This window comes from Trichosurus vulpecula, chromosome 6 (assembly GCF_011100635.1).
Source record: "Trichosurus vulpecula isolate mTriVul1 chromosome 6, mTriVul1.pri, whole genome shotgun sequence".
Lineage (NCBI taxonomy): Eukaryota > Metazoa > Chordata > Mammalia > Diprotodontia > Phalangeridae > Trichosurus > Trichosurus vulpecula.
Window position 1 is genome coordinate 81739329 of NC_050578.1, and position 27024 is coordinate 81766352.

The 27024-nt window shown below is 37.5% G+C and overlaps 1 protein-coding gene across 1 annotated transcript; it reads right to left on the minus strand.

Moving 5' to 3' along the window:
* Positions 1–3993: 3993 nt before the first annotated feature.
* Positions 3994–10675, minus strand: NPFFR2 (neuropeptide FF receptor 2). The gene is made up of 3 exons (XM_036764976.1): positions 10348–10675; positions 8864–8963; positions 3994–4846 (listed from the first exon to the last, which is right to left on the minus strand). The coding sequence occupies exons 1-3, from the start codon at positions 10673–10675 to the stop codon at positions 3994–3996; spliced, it is 1281 nt and encodes a 426-aa protein (XP_036620871.1).
* Positions 10676–27024: the final 16349 nt, after the last annotated feature.

A 27024-nucleotide genomic window follows, 5' to 3' on the forward strand; every position in this document is an offset into this window, starting at 1 on the left:
TGACTTGCCCAGGGTCACACAGCTAGTAAGTGTCTGAGACCAGATTTGAACTCAGGGAAATGAGTCTCCCTGACTTCAGACCCAGCACTCTACCCACTGCACCATCTAGCTGCCCTGCACCTTCTTTTACTCTTCCCCAATACACATACACTACTCCTAGGGTGGGGATGGGAGTAGGATTTGGAATACCCCTTGTTTCTTTTGCCATAATCACTCAATCTCCTTTCTTCTTTTGAAGTTCACACAGTCAACCTTCCCCAAGATTCTGTCCTGAGACCTCTTTTCTTCTCCTTCTATACTCATTCTCTTGGTAACATCATCAACTCCCATGGGTTTAATTATCATCTCTGTGCAGGTAACTTACATCTTATTGTCTATATGTCTGTCTGTCTGTCTATCTGTCTATCTCTATCATCTCTATCTTCAGCCCTAGTCTCTCTTTTGACCTTCAGTCTTATGTCAACAATTGCTTATTGAACATTTCAAACTCATTGTCCCAGTGACATCTCAGACTCAAAATGTGCAAAATGAAAAGTCACAATCTTTGCTCCCAAATAAACTCTTCACCTGAATATTCCTATGACTATACTACCCTCTTACTACCATCTTTCCAGTCACACACATTCAAACCTTAGCATGATCTTCTCCTCATTCTCCCTCACCTTGCAGATGAATTCAGTTGCCAAATCTCTCCTTTCTTATAAGCTCTCTTATTCACACCATCATCATTTCTCACCTGGATTATTTCAATAGCCTCCTGGTTGGTCTCCCTTCCTCCAGACTCTCCCCACTCCAGTTCATCTTACACCCTACTGCCAATGTGATTTTTCTGAAGCTCAAATCTGTCTGTCACCCCCTTTTACAATCAACTCTAATGGTCCCTTATTGTGTCTATGACAACATATGAACATTTCTATTTAGCTTGTAAAGTCCTTTACATCCTAACTAGCCCCAAACTATCTTTCCGAATCCATTGAACAATACTCCTCCTCCCTAACTCACTGATCCTACAAGACTGGACCTCTCTCCATTCCTCACACACACAACACTGTCTCCCGTCTCTGTGAGTGTGATTTTTTTACCCTCTAAATTCCATTAGTTTCTTTGCTTACAAGACACCTTCAGATGTATGTTTCACTGACTAAACAACCCTAAAATCAAGCTTTAATACAAGTTCAATGATTATTTCTCCCCCAAATTATCAACTCTTCCTAGCCTTCATATTATTAAGAGAACTTTATCTGTCAGATTCATTCTCTCAGGTCAAATTTTACCTTCTGTTTCCCTTTGGTCCAGTTTATTTTCAAGTTTTATTAATTCTTCCTATGCAATATTTCTAAGACATGACCCTCACTCTGCACTGCTATAGTCTTCTCTCTCTCTATCCTCTCCTCCCCCTTTCCCTCCCCTCCCCCTCACTCTCCTCCTCCTCCTCCTCCTCCTTCTCCTCCTCCTCCTCCTCCTCCTCCTCCTTCTTCTTCTTCTTCTTCTTCTTCTTCTTCTTCTTCTTCTTCTTCTTCTTCTTCTTCTTCTTCTTCTTCTTCTTCTTCTTCTTCTCCTTCTCCTCCTTCTCCTCCTTCTCCTCCTTCTCCTCCTTCTCCTCCTTCTCCTCCTTCTCCTCCTTCTTCTTCTTCTTATTCTTCTTCTTCTTCTTCTTCTTCTTCTTCTTCTTCTTCTTCTTCTTCTTCTTCTTCTTCTTCTCTCTCTTCTTCTTCTTCCCCTCTCTCTTTTAAACCCATCCTATACCCAGTCATGAGAATTATGTTCCATAAGCATTGTTCTGATGATATCACTATTTATCTGGTAGGCTACCTCAATTTGCATCTTTATATTAGGGCAATTATGTAACACAGTAGATAGAGCCCTGGACTTGGAGTCTGTTAGACCCGAGTATTCCCAAAAATGTATATGGAATAAGGGGCACCTAAGAATGGAGTTCATGTACAATGAGTTCCTAAGCAGTGTGATATTCTAATCCCCTAATAATCCCCCCTTTAAGCCAGACAATGGAGGTTTCCTGGGCAGTGCCAACCTTCTGAGAGGAGTAGGAAGCATTACACTTGATTTTTTAACCAACACCATAATTATATAAATACAATTCAGCTATGGTATGAACCTCATTAATGAGAATATAATGATTCCAGAAAACATTTCTAAGGAATAACTTTATTTTATTTTTCTATCTGAAGCAAGATAATTAACAAAGGAATGGGAAAATATTTATCAAGCTCTATGACTATATGCCAAGTACCATGCTAAGTGTACAAATAGAAAACAAGGCAGTCCTTGCTCTCCAGGAGCTTCATTCTAAGTAGGGGAGACAACATAGGAAGTAGGAAGGTAGGGAGTTTAGCTGCAGGTCAGATGTATAGTCCCAGTGGTCCTTAGGGTGTAGTATCAGGGTAGGTGATAAGGCCCAAGAGTCCTTAGCATGTAATGGCAGGCCATTTGACAATGCTCAGGGGTTTGCTGGGCTTAGCAGCAGATGTTAAGCCCCGGTGATCCACCATCTTACAGAAATAATTATCATTGGTAGTTCCCTGCTTGTCTAACCAATCTGATCGGACATGTCTGACCAATAGTTGGTAGGTAATAATAGGCCTGAGAAGAAAATCATTCAGGGTTGTTTAGAGCAGAAATGAAGATGGGAGATGGAGATGTATCTTTCATAACATTCATATACCATAACTTGCTCATCCATTTTCCAATTAATGGGCATCCTTTCAGTACTAAGAAATGGAGCCTAGGTCAGGGAAGGGGAAGGCCTCCAATTCCCTATAGTCTATACTTGTTTGGCCCTAAGACTATCTGTTAGGATAAAGTGTAATGTGAATTTTTTCCCCTGAAAATACACACTTTCATAGGATTCAATTTAATTTAATTAAAAATAAAAAGAAATATTTATTAGATGATTAGTATGTGCAAAGCACCATGGTAGGCCCTGAGGTTTCAAAAAATAAAACAGTCCCTACCCTCAAGGGACTTACTTTTTGGTGAGGAGCACATTCTGAGCTAGGCTAAATTATACCAGGCTTGGAATAAAATGAAATGCTTATAGATCATCTAGCTTTTAACAAAAAAAAGATTTACTTAACCATGATACGGAAATGACATTTGTCAAGCATTCATTTTCTTGTGGGTTCAGACCTAGGGTTCCCTTCACATTTGCCATGGCAGTGTGGCCAGTCAGAAGGGTGTGTCAAGCCTGAAGATTACTTGACCCTTTGTGTGCTTGTCTTTTGTACATAGGTGACCATGAAGCTACATCAATGGTTTGAATCTTAGCTTCCTGAACCAATTAAGTCTTAAGGATTGGTTCATTGCCTTTTAGGCAAAACCTAACCTAGTATGTATGGATTAGATATAGCCCCTATCACAAAGTTCCTCCATTACAACACAGTCAACTTTTTAAGCAAATATGAGGTTAGCAGAATAATTAAGGGGGAGGCTGGTTCAGCACATGCTCTATAGATTGGCTCTTACATGTCCATCCCCATGCATGCTCCATGAGAAGCTGGGAGGGATAAAGTACCATGTTCATGCTAGTTAAAGAGTTGTGATCTACGAGGATTTCTACTTTGCTCCTTTCTGATTGAGGGTTGAGTGAGGCAGACATAAACTACCCCATTTTCCACAATCCATCTCTCTCTCTCTCTCTCTCTCTCTCTCTCTCTCTCTCTCTCTCTCTCCCTCTCTCTCTCTCTCTCCCCCCCTCCCCCTCTCTCCTCTCTCTCTCTCCCTTAGTTTTCTACCCACCTACCTACCTATCTATCTCTCTGTCTGTCTGTCCATCTGTTTGTCTATCATCTATTATCTATGTGTCTGTCTGTCTATCTATCTATCTATCATCTATCACATACACACATTCACACCAGCGCATGTTTCAAGTCATGCAATTCTTAAAATAATTAAACTCCACCAGTTGAAGTGGAGTCAAAATCCACAAAAAAAGGAACTGTATCTAGCTGTGTAACAGCAGTCTCTGTAACACGTTTATGCAAATTCTTTCATAGTGTTCTTTTTGTTGGAGGCATTTCCCAGGTCTTCCATAGTCAATTCCTGCTTGGTCTTGGGCTGGGGATTTGAGGTCCTCCACAAAGCAGCTTCTTTTCCCAAGGGGTTCTGAAATGAAGGGTCCTGTGCCAGCTGGGTAGACATGGTTCTGACAACATTATTCTTAGCCCTTTGTGGATAGTCTTCCTCCACCCTCCTGTGGCAGATCTGGACCTGAAGAGCATCCTGGAAACCACCTCTGAATTTCTTATTGAAAAAACCATAGATGATAGGGTTCACACTGCTGTTGCAGAAAGCCAGCCAATGTGCAAAAGGATAGACATAAATGTTGATGACCTGCAGGTGGTATGCAGAGAGGTTGCTGTAGTCAGAGAGCATCATCAAAGTCCAGAGGGGCAGCCAGGATAACATAAAGAGCAAAGCTACAATCAGAAGCATCTTGATGACCCTCCGTTTCTTCCTAGATACCATATGACTCTTCTCCTGGGTCTGCTTGACGCTTAAAGGCCTTGTTGTCCGAGAGAGTGAAATCCCAATTCTGCCATACATAAAGATGATGATGAGCAGAGGGACCAGGTAGATGTTGGCAAATAACACAGTGGTGTAGATTTTCCTCATTTCCTGGTTTGGCCAGTCCTCCCGGCACCAGTAGAGAGGGCTGGTTTCATTTGGGGAACTGAGCCTTGCTCGATAATATTTTTCTTCTTGTACGTGTAGCATGACTGCAGATGGAGAGATGATAGTGATGGCCAAGGCCCAGATGATCACAATGATTCCTAATGCTGCCTGCATGGTGAGCTTTGGCTTGAATGGGTACACAATGCATCGAAACCTGCAATGAAAGGGAAGCATCAGAGAACATTTACTTTGTAATGACAAACCTGATCATCAGCTAAACTGAACAGAATAATTGTGTCCAGAAAAAAAACACACCATAAAATGTATCGAACTTGTTTGTTTTTAAAAAGTGCTTTAAGATCAATCTGGCAGTGGTAATAAGAAAAAACAGCAACTAAAGATGGAAAGACCTTGAAGAAGGTTATTTTAGTTTTAAGGAGACTTGATCAAAAGAGGCATTGATCAATTATAGATACGTATATTATGGGTATATTGTTGTATCCGTATATGTTTATACAAACTAGGTTTAGAACCCAGCCTGGAAATATTTTCCTAGGACTCTCTTAGTGGGCAGAGAGAGGGTTTATAGGATATTGCCCCCCTGAAGGAAAGAATTGGAACTAGAGATCTGGAGAAGAGAGGTATTCTTCATTCCTTCTTTAAGAGAGACTCTAGTGGTTTCAGACTCTCTTGTGGATGATTCCAAGAAGGAGAAATAGAAAGAATCCCTTGGGCACATGTAGGAGAAACCACCTTTTTAATGAATTCCTGATTTCTAGCTTGCCTCCGAGAGACTTTAGGGTAAGAGAGTCTCATTCAAAATGCTCCAGGATTCGTTGGAAACCTGAGTTAAATGAATATATGGACATACAAGTCATTGGTTGCAAAATTATCCCCTGCACCTACATCTTTCTTTGTATGGGGCCTTCTCCATTCATCCCATCCTTCTTCCATAGTAGACCTATTGGCCAACTCTGTGTCCTGCCCCTGTACAAGACAGGTTAAAAGCCACTCCCTCAATCTCTTCTTCCTCCAGAACTGTCTCATCTCTTTTTTTAGAGGGCAATGACATTGTCCTTCGCCTACTACAGCCCTATGGCCCTCAGGTCCCCTGAGGTTCCACCTTGCATTTTGGGGTGACCTCTAGGTGGAACAGAGGAGTACATTCCCATTTATTGCCTTGCCAAAGGGCCTCCTGGGATAGTTTTTTTGTGTGTCTTTGCCTGGGGGAAGGAAGCTTTTCCATGGTGTTCCTTGCATCAGACCCTGTCTTTGGCATGAGATAAACCAACTTAGATCAAACTCCTCCAATCTGCTAATCATTTAGCAAACTCAATCAGGAAGACCAGCCAAGGTCAAATGTTCTTTCTCGGGTTGATTTGGGGCAACAGAGATGTAAGAGATAAATAAGAAACTCCTGAGTTCACCCTATATTGGCTTATCACATAAGGAATATGGGACATCCAAGAATGGGGCATTATTTTTTACCTTCTGTCCTTTTTTCCTAGTTTTTTCTTTAACTAGGGAAAATTTGTGTTGTATTTACTTCTTTATGATGATTTCTATCTCTTCTCTGGTCCCCTGTTTCAACTTGTGGTATGGTCTGGAGTCAGGAAGAAGCTGGATATTAGGAAATGTACTTGCACGGAGAGAAGGGGAAGGCACTAGCTATTGGGAGCAGATGTTGAAACTAGAAAAGTTATCCTTCAGAAGGTGGACTTTGAGGAGAGTGTTGAAGGAAGCCCCAAAGTAGAAGTGAGGAGGAAGAACATTCTAGGCACAGATGATAATCAGTAGATAGTAGAGATGGTAGGCAAACTATAAGGAACACCGAGTAAGCCAGGGGACTTGTAGAGTGTGTATAGGGAAGCAATTTGTAAGAAGAAGGTAAAGGGAGTAAGGGGCCATCTGCTTTAGATAATAAAAGATTTTTATATTTGTCCTTGGAGGTAATGGGGGCAGTGAAGTTTACTGAAGGGACATGATCAGACCTACACTTTAGGAAACTCACTTTGGCAGCTAACTGGTAGATAGCTCATAGTAGAAAGAGAGAGAGAGAGAAAGAGAGAGAGAGAGAGAGAGAGAGAGAGAGAGAGAGAGAGAGAGAGAGAGAGAGGGAGGGAGGCCAACTAGAAGGGTATTGTGGTAGTCCAGGTGGCAGGTGGTAAGATCCTGAACTAGAATGGTGGCTATGTGAATGGAGAGAAGGGAGCATATTTTACGGATGGTGCAAAGGTACAAATATCAAGATTCAGCAATGTGTTGGATATGTGGGGTGAGAGTGAGAAGTTGAGCGTGACACAGAAGTTCAAGGCTGGATGAAGACAGTGGTTTTGCCCTCAATGGTAACAAGCATATTGAAGAGGGTAGGGTTTGGGGGAAAGATAAAGTTATGTTTTAAATTTGAAGTGTATAGTGTATATTCCTGTAATGTCATTTTTAAAATAATGAACAGGCACTTACTAAACATTTACTTTGTGCTAAATACTTTGCAAATATTATATTGAATTGACCCAAAGTTCTTTTCAGGTGGAAAACCTTCCCATTTCATTTGATTTATAAGTTTAATTTTTGCCCAGACTTCCTAAATTTCTTAACATAAAAAAATCATGTAGGACTTGAAGCCAGGAAGATTCCTGCAGAACCAGATTAAAAGGTAATTGTAAATGTTTAACAAAATAAATAAAAATACAACATAGATAGTGTTGATGTTTGGTTTTCAAAGTCAGTATGTTGCCTGAAGGGACTTGTTTCTATTCAAGTTTGACATTAGTGGCCTGGAGAACTGATTGATGAAGTGACTTGCCCAGGGTTACATACACAACCAGTGTCTGGTTCTGCAAGACCAGGAGTTTTGCAGGCCAGACTCTTCAAAGTTTGGCAGCTCAGCTCTAGGCAACTCCCTAAGAGGAAGAAATCCAGAGAAGGCGCTGACCTGCATTGAGAGAGGGAATTTCCTCCCCTGGGAGTTCCCTGCACTAATGAATTCCTTATCCTTGTCTAAATTATAAAAAAAAATATTGTGTCTGCTTTAAGTTTCTTATGCCTTTATAGTGCTACGTAAGGAAGTTTTCCATTAAATGAAGGTTGTAGTTATAGCAAGAATTATAGAACCCTAAATTCAAATTCAAGCCTCATGTCTGTAACATGTGATAATAGGTTTGTTTCTAAGCCTACAGCTTCTCTATCTGTGAAGTGAATAGAACTGAGTCAATGGCACGGATAGGACAGCTAGGTGGTGAAATGGATAGAGCACCAGGTTTGGAATCATGAAGCTTCATCTTCCTGAGTTCAAAACTACCTCAGACACTTACTAGCTGTGTGACCCTGGGCAAGTCACTTAACCCTGTTTGCCTCAGTTTCCTCATCTATAAAATGAGCTTGAGAAGGAAATGGCAAATCACTCCAGTATCTTTGCCAAGAAAACCCCAAATGGAGTCATGAAGAGTCTAAAATGACTGATCATCAGCAAAACTATGAAAGTATCATGCTTAAAATAGTATATTCAGCTAGCTGATGCAATGAATAGATCTAAAGTCTGAAGACAGGAAGGCTTGGATTCAAATCTAACTTCAGACATTTACTGGGTATTGACCCTGGACAAATTGTTTAACTTCTGTCTCAGTTTCCTCATCTGTAAAATGGGGATAATAACAAAACTGACCTCTCAGAGTTGTGAGGAAAAAATATAATATTTGCAAAGTACTTAGCACAATGCTTGGTACAAAGTAAATGTTTAATAAGTGCCTGTTAATTATTTTTATTATTTTTAAAATGATATCACAGGAATATACACTATGCATTGAATTGTTCTAAAGTTCTCTTCAGGTGGAAAACCTTTCCATTTCATTTGATTTACAGGTTTAATTTTTCCCCAGACTTCCTAATTTTCTTAACCTAAAAATCATGTAGGATATAATTAATTTCTGTATGTTATAACTCTGAACCAATCTTTGCAGTCTTGAATGAAAACTCCTATGATCAAAATATTTCATGTTTTCTATCCCTGGGGTCAACTTACTAAAACCAGACAGTGTAATAGTTTTTCACTACTGAATCTTTTAGAGGCATGTGCATTGCTCCAAATGGGGGAGAGATATAAGGATCAGTGGAAAGACAAGAAAAAATAGGAGTAAAAATGTGTGCCATTTGTTATCATGCAAATTTTTCTTTGATGAATTAATGATGGTGTAGCCACTTGGCATGATTTCAGATTCTGACAAGGGCTTACCTATCCCCTGCTATGGCCACCAAAGTGAAGACTGAAGAGGCCACTGACATGCCCTGGACCATTCCACTGATCTTGCAAACTGCGCTTCCAAATGGCCATCCTGACAGGGAGGAAGAGAGCAACTTTAGCAGAGATGCTCTTTCCTATTATCTTAAAAAAGCTGTTCGAAGAGAGAGCAATAAGGCACAGCACATCATGGCAACCAAGTATTTTTAATATCCAAGGATCTATCTGACACTGTTATTATTTCCATACATGGGCAAATAACCTGGAGTAATAGTCAGAGCCTGGATTTCGTAAATTTCACTCGTATAGGGCAAAAATTTATCTCCAGGTGAAAACAATGTGTTTATTTGAGAGTAGAGGTTCTTCACCTCTCCAGGTGGTTATGTCTTGGTAAATGTTTAACTGCTAGCTCTCTGGGAAAAATATGAAAAATACACCTTTAAGTTTAATCTATATTATTAATATTTTCTCCATTACTTTTTCAAAGTCTAGACAATCAACAGAATGATAAATCAAGTCACAATTTGTAGCATTTGCTTATTAAGTGCTGGATCAATCTGACTTGGAATCCTGCCTCAGATACTTCCTAGCTGTGTGACCTTGAGTGAATAACTTCTCTCAGCTTCAGTTTGTAAAATTGGGATAATTTCCCAACAGTTTTCAGTCCTTGGACTAGATCCCACCATAACCCGAGGAAAACTCCTCATCAGGAAACTCAATGTCTTGCAAAATTGCATCAGCTTTGATACTCACACTTCATCTATATCCTCTGCCATCTTTTTGGAGGGGTAGAAGATAGAGAAAAGAACTCCTCTCAAAGCCTCCATTTAAAGAGGGCTCCCAGGCCAGACAGCTATTCATTTCCCACCAACCCACACGCCTTCAACTGGTTCCACCATGCCCTCAGACGGGGGGACCATCTTTGCCTGCCCACTCCTATCCTCAATTCTCAGTTTTCTTTTGGTCTTTTGGTCCTTCTCTATTAGATAGCAAGTTCCCTACAGGCAGGTATTGTCTTCCTTTTTCACATTTGTATCCCCAGAGCTTAGTACAGCACCTGGTATATAGTAGGAAATTAATATCTGTTTACTGACTGACTAATAACGTAGTACTTACCTCAGGGGATTGTGAGGATCAAACAAGATGATATATGTAAAGCACTTTGCGAACCTCTAAGTATCACATTTTTATATTAAATTTCTATTTATATTGAATATTATTTTAGATAGATTTTCATAACCAGATACCATAAATATGTTTCTAAAGCCTCCTCTTTGAAAAATGCTTGATACCATTGTTTCCATAACCTTAAATATGAGCCAAAACATGTTTTCCTGACAGAATAAACAAAAAAGATGTGTAAAAATACATTTTTATTTCCTGTTCCCTGCTACTTTATACCCAAACTATAGGGGGAAGTAAAGAGAATAGATCTTTTGAGTTTTCTTCCATTTTGCATTACACAGGAATCAGCATACCTGCTATGATATTATCCAGGAGGGTTGTAGGCATGCAAAATATCCCTATCAGCAAGTCGCTGATGGCCAAGTTCAAGATGAAGAAGTTAGTCACTGTGTGCATGTGTTTGTTCCGTGCCACGATGAAGCAAACCACTGTATTCCCCACTATGCATAGAACAAAGATGAGAAAGTAGGAAATGATGAAGACAGCCGCCACCTGAGGCTGGTGGAGGTAGTAATCTACATAGGTTATGTTAATGTCCAGGTACTGCTCCTCCTTGGTATCATTGACACTCCAGGTCTGAGGACTAGGTTCAGAAAAATTGGAGTCCAATCCTTTATTCATGCTGAACCTTGAACAATAAGAGATATGGAAGAAACAACACAATTAGAAATCACAGATTTAAGAATTGCTAGATGAAGTCCTTTTTACCACTCAGTAACTGTCTCAGGTGAAAGGAGTGGAATGAGGGAATGTAGGAGTTTGAGCCAAGGGGAAGGGACTTTGGTGTTATCTGTGCCACTGTTTAAAAATATCCAAAATAAATGCTTGACTTTAGTAACCATCTGGATATCTTAGTCATTTTGCATATGCTTATATGTATATCTGTGTTTCTTTTGATAGAATATAAGTTCCGTGAAGGCAGTAACTTTCTTTTCTCTCTTTGTAGCCTAGCACAGACTAGGATGGAGTAGGTGCTTAATAAATGAGTATTGACTGATTATCCTGGATCATCTCACAGGATGCCCCACATAGTACCAACAGCTTTGTACCATCAAAGAAATAAACATCCACCATTATGTCAACTAGGGCAGCTAGGTGGAACAGTAGATAGAGCACCAGACTTGGAATCAGAGTTCAGATCTAACCACAGACACTCACTAGCTGTGTGACCCTGGGCAAGTTATTTAGCCTTGTTTGCCTCTGTTTCTTCACCTGTAAAATGAGCTAGAGAAGGAAATGGCAAGCCACTCCAATCTCTTTGCCAAAAAACCAAACAAAACAAAACAAATGGGGTTGTGGAGAGTTGGACACAACTGAAACAACTGAACAACAACAACAAATTATGTCAACTCCAACTGTAGAACTAACATTTAGATACAAGAGAAGGAAAGGCACAAGGAAGAAAGGAGAAAACACATAAAACATATACACAAGTGCTAGATAGTGTCTGAATGCTAGCAGGAAAATCAGTTCTTTTTCCTTGGTTATATGTTTGGGTCATGGGAATAGACAAGTAGAAAGGATTTCTACATTTTCTAAGTAAAAGAAAAGTATGAATGAATGAATAAAAAAGCATGTATTGATTACTTGCTATGTGCCAAGCACTATCCAAAGCATATAAACACACATAGAAAATCAGATAGTCCCTGTCCTCAAGGAGCTTATATTCTAACAAGAAGGGAGGGATAATATACATAAGGGGTGGCACCTGGGGCGGGGCATATTTTGGTTTGTAAAGTTATAGGACCAGTGAATGAAGTTACAGGAGAATAGATTGATACACCCTTTCAAGGAATAATGATAGTTTCTAGAACTAGAAAGCGAAGAGGGTTGGGGGAGGATATGAAATACAGTTGACTACTGAGGCAACCAACATTTGATACAACAGGACCTGTGTGGTTCTGGACATGAGAGGGTTAAGTCTTCCAGGGCTTGGTTTCTGGTCAAGGCAGTGTGGCAGCTGGGCAATGCCCCAGGAATTAAGAAATAAAGATGCACTTAGAATTTAAAAAGAAAACTTAAAATCCAGATATAAAAGGAGATAAATTAGTATAAAAGACAGTAGCCCACACCCTTTGATACCAATTACTGTAACTGACAAGATACTCTATACCCTGTCCCTTCATCAGATGAGAATGACTGATTGAATTTCAGAATCAATCAATCATATATATGAACTAGGTGTGAACAATTCTTAGCTACCTCTCTTGAATCAGTCAACAAAAGTATAAACCATGTAAAAACTAAATGAAAGTAGATGACACCACACAGGAAATATCATATGGTTAGGTGAATAATAATAGCCATCACCTATATAGCACTTTAAGATTTGAAAGGTACAAATTTCATCTCATTTGATCCTCATAATAACTCTGGTAAGTAGGTACTATTATTATCCCCATTTTACAGATGAAAAAATTGAGGCAGATAGCAGCTAAAGGATTTGACCTCACACAGCTAGTAAGTGTCTGAGGTAGAATTAGAACTTAGATTTTCCTGGCTCCAGGTTCAGCAATCTATTCACTGCACCACCTAGTAGAAGAGAATCACTCATGCTCTATGGGGCTCTGAGGAAACAAGTCAGTTCAGAATCCAAGTATCTCAAATCAAGTCACCCTGGGAGGGAATTACTGAGAAGGGAGAGGAATGATTGTGGCTGTCTTTTCTCCATCCTGAACCAGAGAATGACTTCATGAACTTCAAAAGGTCAGAGGATTTGGACTTCCCAACAGTGACATTAACCATGTCCCCAACAACAGTGGTCAATGACATTATTTACATTGGGATTTGAGGACCAACCATATACCCAAAGGAAAAGTAGCTATATTCATCTAAGGGGAATTTCATGCGGTCTCTACAAAGGAAGAAAAGAATTTCCAATAATTAGTTGGGTTGAATTTACCTTTTAGCCATCTGTTATCTTAACTGGCATCTACTCTTCTCAGGGACCTTGTGTGTTCGAAGAGAAAATGTGACATAGACTTTTGGAGTAATATTTTTGTACCAGCTGTTCTTATTCTACCACTTTAGTAAAATCCATTTCTTTAAAAAAAATGAAGTCTAGTAAGATAGTAATCAATGGGTAACATACTAGGTAGGGGTTCATGAGTGATGATAATAGAGAGACACCTCGATTCTACTATTAGAACCCTGAGAGCAATTAGCTCTCAGGACCCAACCTGCCAGTGGGAGAGGGGTTTTGGGAGAGTGAGTCCAGAGGGGATGTTTCATTAAAAATGGTCATTCGCATTAGAAATTAATTATTTGCTTTACCAAATCTGCCTTACCAAATTTGCTTTACCAAATTTACTATCACATAGTTCTTTAAGTAGCAAGGACTCATATTATATCTCAAAATGATTAATTTAGAAAAAAATCTTCTTTTACTGAACTTATCAAGAATATATGTATTGTACACATTAAATCTAAACACTGGCCCATTTCTCACAGGTTAGGGTACAAATTTTTTACCCTTTATCTCAGAGCTCCCACCTGACTCACCTAGAAGCAAATATAATATTTATCTCCACAATCCTTGAGGGTCATTTGTCATTCCTTCTTTTCTGTGACAGGAGCTAGAAAAAGCTAAGAATTCAATAATGCAAAAAATTGGAAACTCTAATATCATTCAATCGTAAAATGCATTAGAACACTTCAGGGAAATGATATGCTTCTTGCAAATGTAGAAGTTGAATTTTGGGTTTATTGTTGACTGTTACAAGGCTATTTGTCAAAATTTAGTGAACTGGAACTTTTAAATGCAAGCATTTCAAATCATTTCTTAAATTTACCACTTATGAATATAGTAGAAGGCTAAGCACATTTAAAAAAAACACACCACTACTTCAACAAACAGAAAAGAAATAACATTATGAAAAAATATTTCTGTTGTTTCACCCTTTCAGGCTGTTCCTTTGTTCTTACCTCATATAAGCCATTTTGAATTTTGAAGCTCTCTGCTTGATTAATTAGGGTTCCACTTGATGATTAATTTAGATGTGTTGATAACTCAGCATCTCCCATCTTCATCTTTTCAGGAAATAAGCGAGACAATACACACAAAATTCTCTGAAAACCATAAATTAACACACATGTGATATTTTTGTTGCCATTACTATAAAGCAGTTAAGTATGCTCAAAATTGATTTAATGGACATAGGACTAGCAGAGGTATAGCTGATAGGCATAAACCTACCCAACGAATTCTGAACACATCTAACTGCATTATGAGCTAGGCTTATACCCAAATGAGAGCAAAATGAGAAGAAAAGGTCTGTTATGTATCAAAATATTTATAGTGACTCCTTTATGTGTGTGTGCTGGCAAAAGGTGGAAACCAAAGGGATGTCTACCTACTGAAGAATAGTTTAATAAATTTTGTCATATGGCTAAAATGGAATACCAGTGTGCTGTAAGAAATGAAGAAACACATGATTTAAGAAAGACATTGAAAGATGTATATGAACTGATGCAGAGTGAAGTGATCAGAAAGATGGATTGGTGCCAGGTTGTTCACGGGTAAGGAAGAAGAATTGTAAGAAGTAGATATAACATGGTACTTTTATTTTTATGTTATGTAAATGGTAATTTTATGTTTATGTTTACTTAAAATCTGTTTTACACCCCCAAATATTACAATGCAGCATCTTATTTCCATGGTCACAATATTTCTATAGTCTTAAGTAGTAACTTATTTCCTTAGTTATGAAAAGTTAAAATATGTTTAAATGCTTTTTATAAGATGGCAGAAGATATATTTTATGAAAATTTTTATATTTCTATTTTACACAATTAAAATGTTTTAGGTACTTAAAGGGTCACTTGAATTGGCCTAATTGCAATATTGTTGTGTCTAGGGAGTCCCAAGGAGAAGGATAGTCCAGGGAATAGATAGTTGGTGGAGCAATCAGAACATGCACAACATTTGTTGATTAAGTTCACTGTCTTAAGTACAACACCCATTCCTATTAAAAACACTAGAAAGCATAGGAATAAGTGGAACCTTCCTTAAAATTATAAATAGCATCTACCTAAAACCATCGACAAGCATTATCTGTAACGGGGATAAGCTAGATGCATTCCCAATAAGATCAGGGATGAAACAAGGATGTCCATTATCACCCCTATTATTCAATTTGGTACTAGAAACATTAGCTGTAGCAATAAGAGGAGAAAAAGAAATTGAAGGAATTAGAATAGGAAAAGAAGAAACTAAATTATCACTTTTTGCAGATGATATGATGATTTATTTAGAGAATCCTAGAGAATCAAGTAAAAAACTACTTGAAATAATAAACAACTTTAGCAAAGTTGCAGGATATAAAATAAACCCACATAAATCCTCAGCATTCCTATACATTACTGACAAAGCCCAACAGCAAGAGATAGAAAGAGAAATTCCATTCAAAGTTACTATAGACACTATAAAATATTTGGGAGTCTATTTGCCAAGACAAACCCAGGGCCTATATGAACATAACTATGACACACTTTTCATGTGAATAAAATCAGATCTAAATAAATGGAAAAATATCAGTTGCTCATGGTTAGGCTGAGCTAATATAATAAAAATGACAATTTTACCTAAATTAATCTATCTATTCAGTGCCATACCAATCCAACTACCAAAAAATTATTTTACTGAGCTGGACAAAATAATAACAAAATTAGTCTGGAAAAACAAGAGATCTAGAATATCTAGAGTATTAATGAAAAGAAATGCTAGAGAAGGTGGCCTAACCATACCAGATATTAAACTGTACTACAGAGCAGCAGTCATCAAAACTGCCTGGTACTGGTTAAGAAATAGGGGTGTGGATCAGTGGAATAGGATAGGTACACAAGTAGGAGAAATCAACAAGTTTAGCAATCTACTCTTTGATAAACCCAAAGAGGCCAGCTTCTGGGCTAATAATTCACTATTTCACAAAAACTTTTGGGAAAATTGGAAAATCGTAGGGCAGAAACTGGGCATAGACCAATATCTCACACCATATACCAAAATAAAGTCAAAATAGGTTCATGATTTAGGAGTAAAATCTGATACTATAAATAATTTGGGAAAGCAAGGAATAGTTTACTTATCAGATTTATGGAAAAGTAAAGAATTCATGACCCAACAAGAGATAGAGAGCATCACAAAATGCAAAATGGATAATTTTGATTATGTTAAATTGAAAGGCTTTTGTACAAAAAAAGCCAATGCAACAAGAATTAGGAGGGAAGCAGAAAATTGGCAGAAAATCTTTGCAACTAGTTTCTCTGATAAAGGCCTCATTTCTAAAATATACAGGGAACTGAGCCAAATATATAGGAATACAAGTCATTCCCCAATTGAGAAATGGTCAAAGGATATGAACAGGCAGTTTTCAGAGGAAGAAATTAAAGCTATCTATAGGCATATGAAAAAATGCTCTGGATCACTACTGATTAGAGAAATGCAAATCAAAACAACTCTCAGATACCACTCAGATATCTCTCCTGTCAGATTGGCTAAAATAACAAAACAGGAGGATGACAAATGCTGGAGAGGATGTGGGAAAATTAGAACATTGATACATTGCTGGTGGAGTTGTGAGCTGATCCAGCCATTTTGGAGAGCAATTTGGAACTATGCCCAAAGGCCTATAAAAATGTTCATGCCCTTTGACCCAGCAATACCACTTCTAGGGTTGTATCCCAAAGAAATCACACAAGCGGAAAAAGGACCCATATGTACAAGGATATTTATAGCGGCTCTTTTTGTGGTAGCCAAGAAATGGAAATCAAAGGGATGCCCATCAATTGGGGAATGGCTGAAGAAGCTGTGGTATATGAAGGTAATGGAATACTATTGTGCCATAAGAAATGGGGATGATGCAGACTTTGTAACAATCTGGAAAAACCTACACGACATAATGCTGAGTGAGCAGAGCAGAGCCAGGAGAACATTGTACACAACCACAGATATATGGATTCTGTGAGGACCAACCCTGACATACTTCGCTCTTCTCAGCAACGTAAGGTGCAAGGACAACTCCAGGGGACTCACGATGGAGAATGCTATCTCCATCCAGAGAAAGAACTGTGAAGTTTGAATGCAGATTGAGGCGCACTACATGCTCGCCTTTTTTCTTCTCTTTTGTTTTTGTTTTTGGGGTTTTTTGGGGGGGTTCTGTTTCTTCTTTCTCATGATTCATTCCATTGGTCATAATTCTTCTCCACAACTTGACTACTGTAAAAATTAATTCAATGCGAAGTTATACATGGTAGTTATATGAGATTCCATGCCGTCTTAGGGAGGGAGGGGGAGGGAGGGGAGAAAATCTGGAACTCAAAATTATGTAGAACCTAGTGTTGTAAACTAAAAATAAAAAAAAAAATTTAAAAAAAGTTCACTGTCTTATATGGGAGCATCCCATATAGCACCACAAAACAGATACAATAGTAACATCAAAAATCACTGATCATACATCACCAAAACAATATAATAATAACTGTAGTGTTTGAAATATTACAAGAATTACCAAAATGTGACAGAGACATGATGTGAGCAGATGCTATCAGAAAAGGTTGTCAATAGATTTGCTCAAAGCAGGATTGCCACAAACCTTCAATCTCTAAAAACATTATAGTATTTGCGAAGCACAACAAATCTATGCACAATAAAGCCATACATAATAAAACAAGGTATGCCTGTATTCAAGATACTCAGATTAATCACTGAAAAAGTGTTAATATGGACCAGCTACAGCCCCAAGTAAATGAACCCTGATGCCCATTTAAGACTAAAGGATAACAATAATTCCCCAGCCCCCACCTCTTCCTACTAAGCATATTCAGAAACTAGAGAACTTTAAAAAAACTACTGTCCCTGAATCAGCTACTTCTCAGCAGCAATCTGAGTATGTGTCGAATACCCATGGGAACACAGGAAAACCAATGCAGTGTTTGGCAAGATTTATATTCAACTATATTTCTGCCTTTCAAAGTTTAGAAGGCTTATATGAGCTAGCCTCCATATTCCTTTTACCATTGAGTGAAACAAGAGTTGTTATTGACTAGCATGATGCTTAAATTTTCTGCATTTGATCATTCCAAAGTACTTTGGACATGAACCAGTCCCAGCTTTTAATGCTGCTAATCTTTTCCTTGTTCTCTGTTTTGTTTCAATCGGGCTTATATATCAGCTCCAATAAAAGAGGTATCTGTCTGTAGGCCAGTAAGCTAAACACCTACTGTCAGGTGTTTAGAGTCAGGATATTAATGATCCATATTGGTATTGCCAAAATGTCCCACTGAAAGAAGCCCCAAATCCTCAAAGGATATAAGGGGATATGAAGCATGTTGGGGAAATCTATATATTCCCCTAAAGTATTATGCTTTGTAGGTATGGGAAAGGTCATTTGGAGTTCTTTGCAGGGGTGAACACTAAAACTGTTTTATCTTCCTCATTTGTCACCCTCCATCCACAATTGAAAGAATGAGAATCTTGGGAGGTACTTTTTTAAGGAAAGACTCTAAGTCAATTGACTCTAGAAGTAAGTAACTTTTGGGTAAGATTGTGGACAAATACAAAGCTCCTTCTCTTGCTGCCTTTCCTGTTGGGAACCTGTAGAGAAAGTATAGAGAAAGCATTTTTAAAGAACAGCTCTATTTTTAGGATTACATGGTGGTGTTAAGTGGTATATGCATTGAAACTCTTTGGAGAAAGGAGTTAAAATGACCCCAGGCCATGAATCCTCCTTTTGCAAATTCCACCTTTAAATCCACCATACCTTATCTTCTGGGGAAGCTGCTTAATAGGTTCAAAGTCTATATAAAGGAATTAAAGAGCAAATTTGAAATCTGCATAATCCATTGTGCTAAAGGAGTTTAGAAGAGAGAAGTTTTGGAAATGGAGTTTTGTGACTGGAGAGCAACTGAATGAAAGAAGTCAAGTCAATGAGCATTTATTAAGCACCTAATGATGTTCCAGGCAGTGTGCTATGCACTAGAAAGAAAGGGGGAAAGCATGATTTTTGACCACAAAGAGTTCATATTCCAAGGAAGTAGGTAGCATGCAAAAAACTGAGCATACAAGTTCTCTCTCTCTCTCTCTCTCTCTCTCTCTCTCTCTCTCTCTGTATCTCTCTGTCTCTCTCTGTCTCTCTCTCTGTCTCTCTGTCTCCCCACCTTTTCTCCTTCTCTCCCTTTTTCTCTGTCTCTCTGTCTCTGTCTCTGTCTCTCTCTCTCCATATAGATGCACACACATATATATGTACATACACACACACCTATGTGTATAGTTTCAATGCAATATAAGTTCATAGGGATGGCACTAGCAAGGGAAGGACAAGGAAAAACCTCTTGCTGAAGATGAAGTTTAATTTGAGTCTTGAAGGTAGCAGGGAAAGCAAGAAGTAGAAATGAGAAGGGAACATTTCAGGTGTGGGAGATGGGAAATGCATTGTTATATGTCAGGATTATCAAGGATCACCAAGAAGCCCTGTGTTGCTGGATCACAGAGTACACAGAGCTGCATAAAATATAAGGAGACTGGGAAAGACTGGAAAGGGCAAGGTTGTGAATGGCTTTAAGTGAAAAAGAAAATTTCACATGAAAAGATGAGTTAATTGATTTACTTGATCAAATTATCCTACTCCATTTAAATGAAATAAAATGTTCTGGAATATTCCCCAGGTGATAATCAGTCATTCAAAAATAGGTTTTAACTTACATGAAAAGGTACTTATAGTGATATTGGAAATAAAGAATGTTTTCACAACCAGGAAATGTGGTCAGCGGTCATCTACAAATATCAAGCCAGTTACTATTTCTTTTTGTTTTTTTACCTATACTTTGATTTATTATTTATTTATTTTAACATACTTTTCTTTTTAAAATTTGTTTCAAAATCTCTCTCTTCCTCTTACTGATCCCCCACTCACTGAGAAGGCAAGCAAAATTATATTAATTATACATGTGAAGTCAAGCAAAACATTTCCATATTAACCATGTCACCAAGAAAAAAATAAAAAGAGAGAATTATACTTCGATTTACACTCAGAGCTCATCAGTTCTCTCTTTAGAGGTGGATGGCATTTTTTCATCATGTATCCTTTGGAATTGTCTTGGATCATTGAGTAGCTGAGTCTTTCACAGTTGGCTATGATTACTGTTACTGTGTACAATGGTCTTCTGGTTCTTCTTGCTTCATTTTGCATCATTACATAGAGTTCTTGCCATGTATTTTCTGAAATCCTAACCCTAATCCTTGTCATTTCTTATAGTAAAATAGTATTCTATTACAATCATATGCCATAATTGTTCAGCCATTCCCAAATTGATGAGCATCCCCTCAATGTCCAATTTCTTTTACCGCCACAAAAAAGAGCCCCTCTAAATATTTTTGACCGTATATGTTCTTTTTCTTTTTTGTGAGACAGTTAGGTGGCACAGTGAGTGCTGGCCTAGAGTCAGAAAGATTCATCTTCCTAAGTTCAAATCTGGTCTCACTTACTAGTTGTGGGACCCTGGGCAAGCCATTTAACCCTGTTTGCTTCAGTTTCATTATCTATAAAATGAGCTGGAGAAGGATATGGCAAAACACTCCAGTACTTCTGCCAAGAAAACCCCAAATGGGGTCACAAAGAGTCAAACGTAACTCAAATGACTGAACACAAAAAATGCTTTTCCTTTTTTGTTGATCTCTTTGAGGTACAGACCTAGTGGAGTTATTGCTGGGTCAATGGTTATGCACAGTACTAAAGCCTCACAACAACTCTGGCAGATAGATTATATTATTATCCCCATTTTACAGTTGAGAAAATTAAGCAAACAGAGGTTAAGTGACTTGCCCACAGCTGCTTACACAACTAGGAAGTATCTGAGGCTGGATTTGAACTTAGGTCTTCCTTACTCTAGTCCCAGTAATCTATCCATTCACCTTGCCATCTGTTGTTTTTATCTCTGTATTGCTAGACTTGAGGTTTATTCTTTCTTTTGTTCCTAACTTTTTTGCATAATTTTAAGTAGTTTTTGAGAATAGCTAAATTAGTTTTCAGTACCAATGACAGTGAATTAGCCCATCTTCCCCTACTCCCTCCAAAAATGTTTCCCCATATACTAGCATCTTTTCTGGATTGATGGGCATGAGATGTTATGGCAGGGGTCCTTCTGATTTATGTTCCTGCAAATATTGGTGATTTTTAAAACATTTTTGCAAGTGGTTATCAATAAATGCATTTATTATAGCAGAATAAAAAAATTGATTGCTTGGTGTTTGAATAATGAATCCTAATAAGCTTGTGCAAATTCCTATCTAGTTTGAATGTCAGATGTTCATCAGAAAATTTAATTCTTTTAATTGTTAACATTTTCACCATTTAATGTTTAATACTTTTCACCTTTCTGTATCTTTTCTTCTGATTCTAGCTGCATTTACTTTATTTGTGTAAGTTATTTTAATTTATGCAAATTGATTTAATTGTACATAATTGAGACTGCTCTTTTTTTGTGCCCTTGGATCTCTTCTTAGTTACATTTTTTTTCTAAAATGTAGTTGTGAAAGATATAACTTTCCATTCTTCTGTAATTTTTTATGATGTGGCTTTCAAATATTTCTATGACTAATCCATTTGGAATTAAATTTGGTGCAATGTAAGGTATAAGCCAAAGGCATAAAAAGCTAAACTAATCTCTTTTTTTGCCAAATTACTTTCCACTTCTCCCAGAAATTCTTGTAAGAGTCTTTTCTACATCAGTTTGCATTCTTATTTTTGTCAGAACTAGAGTTCTAAGGTGTTGGGTTTTTTTTTTTTTGTCTTTCCTTGTTCATTCGACCAATCTATGTTTCTATTTTGTTTATTCCTTTCCAGGGAGTTTTGATGACAACTATTTTTCCATGTGATTTGAAATTTGATAACACCAACCCCCTCTCCCTCCTGCTCTTTTTTATTATTCCTGATATTCTTGACCTTTATTATTGTCTAACCCTATAAAGTATTCCTTTGATGTAGAAGCAGTGTTGTATAGAGGAGAGAGTCCTGGGCTTGGATCCTAGAAGATTGGGCTAAATCCTACTTTTGATACTAACTACTCTTTGACCTTTGACAATTAACTTAACGTTCATGTGCTTCAATTTATTGATTCAATTATTCAATGTACTTATTCAATTTATGCACATCTATCTTACTTTTTCACAGAGACATCACAGTACATGCTGGTGAAGGCACTTCCCAGCAGGATGACCCCACATTGGAAAAGTCATAGATATTTTGCATAATTACACATTCTTCTTGTAATATGCTTGATATAGCACTAAGTCCATAGTGTAATTTGGGTATCATCAGTTACTCTGGTTTGTAGCATTGAACTTGCATTAAAATCCTGCCTCTGATACTGTGAGACATTGGTCAACTCATTAAACCTCTCTGAGTCTCAGATGTCTCTCTCAAAATTATCTGTTCAGTTAGAAATGGGTGAAGACCTTCATTGGTTGATGGAATTCCCACACAGAAAGAAAAAAAGTCACAACTCCTTAATGAACTAATATACATATGCACGCATATTTGCACATATACAGGAATATATATATATATATATGCATACATGTGTATGTATGGAAGTATATTTGTACGTGTATCTTGTGTGTGCCTTGGTAGGTTAATTTCCAAATACTAAGTATAATTCTGTATATTTTAACTATCTCCTTCTTTTGAGTTTTTTTAAAAGCAATTTATAGAAAGGTGTTGTTTTCCATAGATTTAATCTGTATTCCGATTACTTCACTGAACATCAATTTTCTATATCAATTTTCTTGTTCATTATCACTCTCTAAGAAAACCGTGCCATATATACATTGATTTTTTTTCCTCTTACTCTGTACTTATTCCCTCAAATTCATTTTTCCCCTCTCCTTATTATAGCTAGCATATCTAGCGCTGTCAAAGTATAGAGAAGACTGTTTTCATCAAGATGTTTTTTTTTGGAAAGCTACCAGTGCTATTCCATCATAAATAATGCTAGTTTTTATATAGACCTTTGATCATATTAAGGAAATGTCTTTTTATTCTGGTGCTTTTAAAATAAAGTTAAAAGTCCTGCATTTTGTCCAAAGCTTTTTTTCTGCATCTGTTGACATATGCTATCATTTTTATTATTTTTATTATCAATATGATTTATTACATTTATTTTTGGTAATGCAGAATCATTCTTGCATGCTTAATATAAAACAAACCAGGTCATAGTGGAAAAAGGTATATATGACTATAACAACTCTGCTAGTATTTTATTGTTTCATCCATCTTCCTTAGTAATTTGAGTGATACTTTTCTTTCTCTGCTTTATTTATCTTTCTAGTTTATGCATCAGGGCAATAGTTGTCTCATAGAATGAATTTGGTAAGATATGTTCTCTCTCTCTTTTGGCAAATAATTTATATAAGAATTCTTGACATGTTTGATAGAATTCATTTGTAAAATCACTTTGGTACGTAATAGATATGTGTGCACAGGTAAATATACACACACATATATGTATATGTATATATTATTAGAACTGGCAGAGAAAAATGCTACCGGAAAGGCTCGCCTCCAGAAATGTGTCCTGTGTATATGCATATGCGATTTTGACCTACTCTGCCATCTTCCCAGAATTCCTCTGCATATGACCAAAATTTTAAAAATTCAATTGGTCATATGAAATTCCTACTACATTTAAGGCACACAGAGGTAGTTTGGAATGGTAGATAGAACTTTAGAATCAGAAAGATCTGGGTTAAAGTCTCACTTCCAATACACATTGGCTGTGTCACCTTGGGCTAGTCACTTAACCTCTTGATGCTAAAAGCAACTCTTTAAGATATGAATTGTAAAATCTTGCCAGTCTCCACCAACAGAGGGAGTTTTCCTCACTGGGAATTCCCTACACTCACAAAATCATAAGTTTGTGCCAAAACAAAAGAAAACCAAATCACTGTGGGTTATCATGTTAGCTAGTGAGGATAAAAAGTCAAAATGAAAAACTGTCCTTGTTCTCATGGAGTTTACATTTAAATCTTGTAAAATCCTACAACATTTTTTTGAAACATGTAACAGCATAAATAACTGTTTGATGTGTTCCTTTGATTGTTAATATCAAGTAATGCATTACAATGGAGACTGTATTACCAAAGATATTTGCCATGCTCATGGATTAGAGTTAATTCTAAAAAGACTTATGAACTTTAAGCCTAAAGGAAAATTCTTAATTAGTGTTTCCTAAAGTTTCATGTAAAAGAGACAGTAAAGAACCACTAGTTCTAGTCTATGCTCTGTCACATTGGGTGGTAAAGACTAATCACTTACCGATGACTTCAATATCTCTTTTCGTAACAGTGAGATGAGATTATTTCAAAATCTTTTCAAACACTTTGTGAAGTAGCCAGCTCCCTGCACTATATGAGGCCATTTATCACTTCCATTAATAAAACTATGTCCAAGGCTTTGCTCTTATTTATAATTTAATAGAGGAGATGAAAGATGAGTGCCTTATTTCACTCTTCATTTTCTCAGAAACTGGAGGTGGTAACAGGTCCCCACCAAGGAATAGATATAGTAGGATGATGGATGCAACTAGCCCAGAGCTGTGACATAGGTAACTCTTGCAAGGAACAATTAGGGACAGTAGCTGAACACCATGCTGCTGCAGTCTTCATCACCATGGGGTGATGAGGCAAGGAGCACAGCTCTGAGAGGCTGGGCTTATAAATGCCCATTTAACTCCAGAGTACAGGAGAGAATGTCACTTCTCAGAGCTGATGGAACCCCAACTCCATGCAGGCCACTGATCACTCTGTGATTGTGATTGTACCTTCATGGGAGGCTAAGAAGACATGGGAAGTTATATTCAATGACATGTATTTGAATTTGCTTTATCCTCTGAATAAATGCACTGCACATGCCTTAGTTGTTTATTGTACCAAAACAGATAGATAGATAGATAGATAGATAGATAGATGAATGGATATGGATATGTGTATACATGTATATATGTGTATATGTATGTGTTTGTGTGTGTGTATATATATATATATATATATATTCATACACACAGAGAATGCTTTCTAGCTCTAGTGGTTTGAGATCCAGACTGCCAAGTTCTTGTGTCTATGCCTTTGACGATGTAAAGTGTAAGTCAAGCATCCTTTGGGAACTATGAGATTATACTTCTTTGTCTACTTACGAGAATCCAATCTGTGTATGTCCTAGAACTCCTAGGTCCAGATCAATCTTATGTTTCAGAGACTTCTGGGCTCTAGAAAGTGGAGGGATTACAATCTTTGAATAGATGTGTATTTCTTGTTTTGTGAATTGTGCTCTCACTATTAAGTACTATTTATTGGTTGATTCTGAGCTAAGAATAAAAACCACTTTGCAGCATTTTTGCCTCCATTAGGAAGCAATTCCATTAAATCAAAGTCACATGACTAGTTTTTCATGAAATACCATAACTCAGAAGGAAGCAGAGTTAGCCAGTAGATGGGGGCTCAGAGGTAAGTTGCAATTGATAAATCTGCAAACCCATATTCCCCTAGACAACAATTAGTACTTCCTAGAAGGGAGTGGAGCTGAGGGATAGGTTGACAACTCTCTGATAACCAAAGAGAGCGTGACCCTTACTCAGAGCTTCTACCTTTATGGGGCATGTGCTGCCAGAATGAGTGATGGTTAAGTTCATTTTCCTTTCTTCCCAGTTAGTGGTAGTCAACATCATCTGGTTGTTGCGCAGGCATAAAACAACAAACAAACAAACAGCTATGATAGTTGCCTCACAAGGATATTATCTGGGGGTAAGGATCAAGAATGTCAGAACCAGCACTAGAAATCCAGTGTTCTGAGTATAAGATAAATACCCTAACTGGTCATGGAATATTAGAGAAGTCCAGTCACAACTCTAAGACTCAATTGTCTTGTCTGGCAAAAGAATTATTTAGAATAGATAATCACTGAGGTCAATCTATAAACGACAAGGACATTTAATGTCACTAACAAATCTAAGCAATCCTTTTCTGATAATCCATATATTTCATATCTTTACTACCTATACTGCTCCCTAGAAGTGTGGTGGGATTTTGCTTACCAGATAAGGGCATGGCACATCAAGCTCAAACTTATATAGGGTTTTTAAAATTTACAAAACATTTCCTTTCCAAATACTCTGTAAGGGAGCCAAGGCAAACATATCACCCCCTCCTCCTTTTACAAATGAGTAGAAATTTATTCTAAGGGTGGGGTGGGAGAGTGGCACATAGAGTTTTTGTACCTAAATGTTTACTCACCTCTCCCTGTCTTATCCCCACTCTGAATCCACTATGGTCCCAGGTGTCTCTCTGTGACATGAGTCCCCAGGCCAGGTGACATGGAAGCCAAGCTTTTGGAGACATTTTGAAAACTCTACAAGGCCCTAGGGAGGGGCAGTTAACAACTTAGTGGGTGAAGGAGTGGTGACGGAAGTGTCACAAAGGGCTAGGAAATGGCAGTTTAATTTCATTTTCCTTCCTAAAACATAGCCTCATCTGCTAAATGAAGACCATAGCAGACAAGGCTATGTCCTCGTTCTGGCTGTAGGATGTGCACCATTGATGAGATTACCCATATTAATAATATTACCGGTCCACCGAAAAATCTAAGTATGAAGTCTAAAGAATATATTTAGTATTTCCTCCTTTCTTCATTTATCTGATCCTATTCATAAGTGATGGGTAAATGTGCTTTTCCTTGAATGTGATCAATTTTTAAGTTGTCATGTGATGCAAAGAAGGTGTTTTTCTTAAGAATACCATTCAGTAATCACTAAAGTACTTATTATATATAGTTTTTTCCTAACATTTTGTTCTATTCTTACTATCTCTCTTTTCTTTTAGGTTTTTTTTAAGTCTAAGAGAGGTGCATTGACATGTCCAACAATTAATGTCTTCCCCTCTGGGTCTTCTTATAATTGTTAATTTTCCCTTTAAGTACTTAGAAGCT